The 6,547-nt window shown below is 48.6% G+C and overlaps 1 protein-coding gene across 1 annotated transcript; it reads right to left on the bottom strand.

The window, feature by feature from the left end:
- Nucleotides 1-3,211: 3,211 nt before the first annotated feature.
- On the bottom strand, nt 3,212-6,071 carry JKAMP (JNK1/MAPK8-associated membrane protein). Its single transcript, XM_008938460.1, has 5 exons — nt 5,926-6,071; nt 4,874-5,080; nt 4,583-4,764; nt 3,852-3,928; nt 3,212-3,546 (listed from the first exon to the last, which is right to left on the bottom strand). The coding sequence occupies exons 1-5, from the start codon at nt 5,985-5,987 to the stop codon at nt 3,328-3,330; spliced, it is 747 nt and encodes a 248-aa protein (XP_008936708.1). The 5' UTR covers nt 5,988-6,071; the 3' UTR covers nt 3,212-3,327.
- Between the last annotated feature and the right edge of the window lie 476 nt (nt 6,072-6,547).

The following is a 6,547-nucleotide window of genomic DNA, read 5'->3' as shown; positions in this document are numbered from 1 at the left end:
GAGACCTAGTGGTGTATTTATCATAAGAACTAGACATGCTTTACAACACAGCCTGGATATTTTCCTCTTTAATTTCTACTTGGTAAAGGCTTGTGATAATAACAGTGAGGGGGCTATAAAATAGTCTGAGCATCACTGATCTTTCCAGAACTGTTTGCTCTCCTACAAAGGATAAATAAAATTAACAGCCCCCCAGCTGCTGTAGGTTGTTGTTGCATGGCTATCACTGTAGGACTATATGGCAAATTAATGTTTATGTTCTCTAGAATTTAACCAGTGGGCAATTTCTACTCCTTTTTCCATTGAAATGAACAATATTCTATACTCCTGTCTTGGGGAGGGGTGGTGTTACACAGGGGCCCTGAGTGTGTACAAAGCACTTGCTTCAGGGCCTCCTTTTAACTCAGGCCTAAGAGACCTGCTGTACTTGTTGGTTCACTGAGGGCTCATTTGTAATGAGTCACAGGTTTGGCCACTGTATGACCACTGTCTTCTTATAGAATGTGGGTTTTATACGTATTCAAGGTGAAAGTCCATGGCAGATGGCTGCTCTGAAACCACTGGGTCCAGGTAACATGGCAGGAAACAAGGGAGAGGAACAACCAATTTTTCAAGGAAGGGAATGGCCCTAGAAGGAAGACAGGCAGAGAGGGGGAGGGTGGTGAACATACAGCAGAAGAGACTCCTGCTTCACCTAAAGGCCAGCGCCAGTGTTAGTTTCTGTCAATTGTGTAGGGCAGGTTTCCTCACAAGGAGCCTTCACAAAACTGTGCTTGATCATTCCAAACTCCATGATTTATCTCGCTGCATCCACCTAATGCTGCCATCACTTCTTGGTGTTTTTTTAATGCCAGTGAGAGAAGGTGATAAGAAGAGTTAATTGATTTATATTTTGCATTCCAGGTTTTGCTGAAGGTTAAAGCTCTGGAGCCAGCAGGAAGGTCAGTGCTTGAGTATGCCAAGCCAGGGCCATGGGGTATGCTGCCTTCCTAAATGCTCTGCTTTTAATAGAGTCCCTCGCTCTGCTCAAACTGAACACATCATCCTCTAGACCTAGCAAAAAGATGTACTCTTTATCACAGCTAATGTTACTTGGGACTTGTTGCTACTTTCCTTTTTACAAAGAAGGTATAACCCAGCATTTAAACCCCATATCTACAGTCCCTGGACAGATGCACAAAAAAGTGTACAGCCCATAGTACCACACCTTTGCAAATGGCTTTTCCTGCCCGATGGCTGCTCCCAGGGACACTCTGCCTGTACTGGTGTGACAGCTGTGCAAATGCAAGCACATGACCGTGGTGAGGACATTTTAAATAAAAATATGCCTATGACTGTCAGTTATGGAAATGGCATTTTAACACGAGTTTTAAAACCATATGTTTCAAACTGTTGTCTAGGTTACTGTGTCTGCAAATCATCACATCACATGTAGCAGCATGGACAGCATTTGATTTCTTGAGATCAATTACTTCCTTAATCCCTAAATAAAACCCTACTTCTGCCTGCAGGACCTAAATAGTTTGCACGCTATTTTTAGAAGCAGTGAACCTGTGAATTGGCATGGCACAGTAAAAAAAGAGACACTATAGGGAAAGCTCTGTCAGGTGTAACAAAATGAAACCTTCTGTGGAGAAAGAGAAGAGCAGCATCTCGAGGCAGCCTGGCTGGGATGACACCCCTCAAAGCCCCTGAGCTGCTGCCAGGACAGAGCCCTGAGCAATGGAGATAGAGAATAGAACAAAAAAGGCAATCTATGGACTGGATATAGAAATATATTTGCAGTGCTGCAGCCAATGATCCAGATAGTGGGAAGAGTTTAAGTTGGGAAGACCTTCCTATTACTCTTCCTTCTATGTTTAGACCTTCAGCACTGCTCTGCTGCTTCCGTCTCCTCTACACGGTAAAGTTAGTGGTGACTAATATACAGGATACACGAGTTGGGTGTCTTCCTGTACACTACAGGGAGGACTAGTGCCTGTCAGTCTGTATTTGGCTTCAGCAAGGCCAAAACTCACTTCTGAACAGCCTCAGAAGTTTTAGCAACTCTTATCAAGGTGTGCACATGAAGATTTTGATGAGCATAGAGCAGAGGTAACAGTGTCTCTTTAAGGAGATGACAATTCTCCAGTTCATTGTATTAAATCTGTGCTGGCTTGGTACTTCAGTGGCTCCAGCAGTGCTTGTCACCGTGGCAGTGATGCTGCATCAAAAGCTGCTCCCCTCTCAGCTGCCACGCTCCTGCCTGCCCCCTGCTGTTGCTGCAGCACGGGTACAGCGGCGGCCACGCAGCAGCAGACCTGCCCTGCTGGCACCACCAGTACACAGAGGAAACGGGCACAAAGATGCCTCCTCCCAGGAAGAAGCTGAGGTGACTGCTGGAAGGTGCAGAGGTGGCTTCACCCACGTGTAGGTAACGGATGCTTCACTGGCTTACCCACAGCAAGTGGTTCGCTGGCAGCTACCATGAAAGAAAATCTTTGTTCTGGTCTTAGATGGGAATTTATAGTTGAGGTGTAAGAAAATGGATTTAGTGGGAAGGATACTACTGTTCATCTTCAGGAAGAGGCCTCCATACATGATGTGCACCGAGCATAAACTATGCTTTACAGATAACCTTACAACACATCTCCTTGCCCTCTACCTAGCAGTCAGACCAAAGCATCATGAGGAATCATACTCAACAAGTTGCTCTGTTTGATGGAAGGAAGATTAATGATAAAAGATCATCTAGCTCCAACCCCTCTGCCATGGGCAGAGACATCTTGAACTAAACCAGGTTGCTCAAGGCACTATCCACTCTGGCCTTGAACACTTCCAGGGATGGGGTACCCACAATTTCCCCAGGCAACCTGTGCCAGTGTCTCACCATCCTCACAATGAAAAATTTCTTCCTAATATCTAATCTAAATCTACCCCCTTTCAGTTTGAAACCATTGTCCCTTGTCCTGTCACTACAGCCCTTGGTAAAGTCTCCCTCAGGCTTTCTCAGAGCCAGGGTATGTGACAAGGAAACCAAGCTCCATGGTACCTTCAAGCTCTGCTTCATTGCAAGTCTACTGCAAACCAAGTTATGCTGTTTTCTTCGGAGAACACCTAAGATACTGTATTAGGAAATAAATATCTAGAAGCTGTACTAGAACGTATCACAAGCTTTAATGTATACCAGTAGACTACAAGGTGCAGCTTTTTAATATTATACAGTCCCACTCGCCTCTAAGTCTTGTATATAAATAAGTTCCTTTAAACCAGAAGTTTCCAAAGTGTAACAAGCTTTAGAATTGCTTATACAGATCATCAGGACAGCGTCGTTGGCACAGGCTCCTTTTAATGTCCATTTCCACCCTCTGAGAGTATGCGTGAGGGCTCCGTGTACTTCGCTGTCAGGAGGTAGAAGAGGGTAGGGGCAGGGACCAAGGCGAGCAACAGCAGGTCCTGCTCAAGCTTATCCAGTTTGGAAATGGAGATGATTCCATAGGCGTGAAGTAACCAGTGGCTGAAGAGGACAACAAGCCTTTTCTTTCTGACAAGAAGATCCTTGAAAGACTTGCAAAGAAAAGCAGAGTATCCTGTTAGCCTGTCACCTAGTACTGGGTCCTTCAGAGAAGTTCTAGGTTGCACACAGACTGTGAAGCCTCCTGGTTCTGAGCCCTTCCAGCATGTAACACAGTTTCTCAGGCCACCATGAGAGAGAAATCTCACAGGAGCTTCCCCAGGCTAAGAGGGGAAGTCATGAAGGAAGAGGCTTAAACAGAGAACACACTGCTGAGCAAAGGCAGGAGCCACGGCGGCCTCTGCTCCTTCAAGTACTGTATAGCACGGGGTTTAACACAGGGAACGTGCTGACCTACCTCCACTTCAGAAGCAGACATGTACACGGCCAGTGTGACCAGAGACAACACCAGTACGATGTATGGGAAGGCGTAATCTGAAGGCAAACAGAGAGCACGCTAGCAGGACTCAGAATGCATGGCATGTTTCAGCAGAGCAGCTTCTCCACAGGTAACCCCAAGTGACCCAAGCTCCTCCAGCCCACCCCCTGTCACCGCATCTAGTCCTCAGCAGGGAGGGTCAGCCAAGCACAACTACTCAACACTCAAGTCTTAGGTTTTCACACTTGTCCTGGTATTTCTAGGTGGAGTTACTGTACACTTAAACCATTAATTGAAAAAAGGCTGGTAACAAGAAAAGCAGTCAGGCTGAGGGGGGATTTTGTGCCACCTTGACATGGTAAGTGTGCAGGAAGCTAAACCAAAAACAGCCCCAAATTCACGCTTTAATACATCTCTGAAATCAGACAAACACTTTAGCAGAGAGTGGAATTAGCTCCCTCTGAAGGAATTTCCCCTCACATGCCCTGCATTCCCTTTTTGGGAAAGGGACATGCTCCAGCAGCACTACAGCATTGGCCAGCAGCCTGCTTCAGACAGGGCTGCAAGCGAACAACCTCTTCAGGCAAGACAGTCACCTTAAAAAACAATCTCACTCTCAAAGCAAGAAGAGTGTCATGTCCCTTCCCTCCTCCCATACGTTGTGTGCAAGTTTATAGGCCTGTTTATGACGTCATTAGGAGAGGACTCACAGAGCAGGCCCCCTCCAACGGCCTGGAGCATGGTGAGGATGGGGAAGAAGTACAGTGCCGCATAAATGCTTTTAAACCGATCAGACTTTCCTAAACCACAGGCAATTTTCTTAACCAGAAGAGGCCGAAGTAGCATCATCAAAACCAGACAGAAGGCGTAGTAGATAAACACAATGGTGTACCTGAAAAAAAAAAAATTTCCTTAAAATGTGCAGTTTTCTCCTGCAGACTCAACTCCGAACCAGGGAATTTAGGGTTAGAGTCAGCAGAGTGTGAAGAAGTTGCACTCACAGGGGGTAGACGGCCTCCTGGGTGCAGTGCAGGGTGGTGAGGTAGTCGGGGCTGGGGTTGTGCAGCATGGTGTACCAGTCTGAGAGCTTCCTCACCCGGCAGGAGCGCAGGTGCGGCGAGCCCGGCGGGTCGCTGGCCAGCAGCGTCAGCACGGCAGCACCACCACACTCCAGCAGGGCTGTCAGGTGCTGCAGCAGTGCCCTGGAGCTGCCCGGGACAGAGAGACAGCCTTACTGCCACGTCCCCAACACCAGAGCACACCAGGGCTGGAATGTGGGGCCCATGCAGCAGAGAGCTTCCCACAGAGCAAATACTCACCGTGACTAAGGATAGGGCTAAGTTCACTGAATGTGAGAACTCGTTTACAATGACTTAGTGTGCCAAATCTGACTGAGCTACGTTGCAGCCTCTTATAGAAATCTGCTGTAGCACAAACCTCCTGCCTAGCGAGGGACGCTGCCACTCCTGCTGCTGCAGGCTCACAGCACCACAGCAGGGATAAGGCACCCAGGTCTCAGAAGGAATGACACTGTTACGTATGATATAAGCAACATTGTCACAGCTGAAAATCCTTCTTAAAGACGGAGTACGGCCACACATGGAACCCTCTCAGCCCCCTGTGTTTGCAGGGCTTCATACACACCAGTCATGACCTCTTCAAAGGCCCAGTCTAGTGCCTAACAGCCACACACAGCTCTGGTTTTAAACCCATTTCTTAGAGAACCTCCTTGATACACCATGCTGCCATGAAGGTGGCATCAGGTCCACTACTAGGACCAAAACCAGGTTCAGTATTCCCAAGGAGTAAAACCCACCCTCACGTGGCCCGTGCACAGCACTGCTGATCTCTGGGTCCCTCTGCAGGTGACTGGCAGGACGGACCTGCAGGAGCCCCGTGTTTGTAACAAACACCCTCCCCAGCTGCCCCAGGCTTATGTGCCACATAGCCCACAGCAGGAGCTGCTGGACAGCTCAGTTCCACACCTCAGCATGATCCCCTGTGGATATATCTCCACTTTCAAATAGCTTCTCAGGAGAAGGGGCGCACGAACCTCTTTTTTCCCAAGTACCACTCAATGAAGAACCAGTGCAACACCAGGGGAAGCATGGCCATGAAGCCCAGGTACAGCCAGTCGTAGCGGTCCGGGGAGCCCACGCATTCCCGGCAGATCTTGTTGTCATCTGTCCTTTGACCTCTAGGGCACGCCTACAGAAAGCAGAGACTGTCTTTACAAACCACCTGAGAACCAATGACCAACCACTGCAGTTCCTGGAAAACCAGCTTGAGGGCTGGGGCAAGAAATGTGCCAGATTTTTAAAGAGGTGAAACACTGCCCCCAGTGATTTCTCAGCTTACGCTGGCTGCGCTCTCTCTGCCTCTTGCTTCTCAACATAAAGCTGAAGCATCTTTAAAAGTCTTTCCCTCTCAGGTGGTCACACCGCCCCCTTTTCATCACTCAACTCACTCACCAGGCCACTCACAACTGCTGCCCCTGCCAAGTCTCTTGCCCCCAGTTAGTTCCACCCTCCCTGGGCCCTGGTCTCCCCCAGCACTCCGGCAGATTCAGTGTGCTGTGTGACTTCAGCACAGCTCCCTGGGCCACCCCGCTCTGCCCCAGCCTCTGCCTGGCTCCAGCGCAGCACTGACCCTCCAGGGAACATCTAATTGAGCAG

This window comes from Merops nubicus, unplaced genomic scaffold, assembly GCF_000691845.1.
Source record: "Merops nubicus isolate BGI_N331 unplaced genomic scaffold, ASM69184v1 scaffold29934, whole genome shotgun sequence".
Lineage (NCBI taxonomy): Eukaryota > Metazoa > Chordata > Aves > Coraciiformes > Meropidae > Merops > Merops nubicus.
The sequence above is the reverse complement of the archived record's forward strand: the minus strand, read 5'-3'. Positions and strand labels throughout refer to the sequence as shown.

Excerpts from the sequence above, each read along its gene's own strand:
- JKAMP (XM_008938460.1), bottom strand. The coding sequence starts at position 5,987 with ATGGCCATGCTTCCCCTGGTGTTGCACTGGTTCTTCATTGAGTGGTAC. Across the intron at positions 5,081-5,925 it reads TGGTACTTGGGAAAAAAGAG|CTCCAGGGCACTGCTGCAGC; the intron begins GTTCGTGCGCCC and ends TGTCCCGGGCAG. Across the intron at positions 4,765-4,873 it reads CAGGAGGCCGTCTACCCCCT|GTACACCATTGTGTTTATCT; the intron begins GTGAGTGCAACT and ends TTTTTTTTTCAG.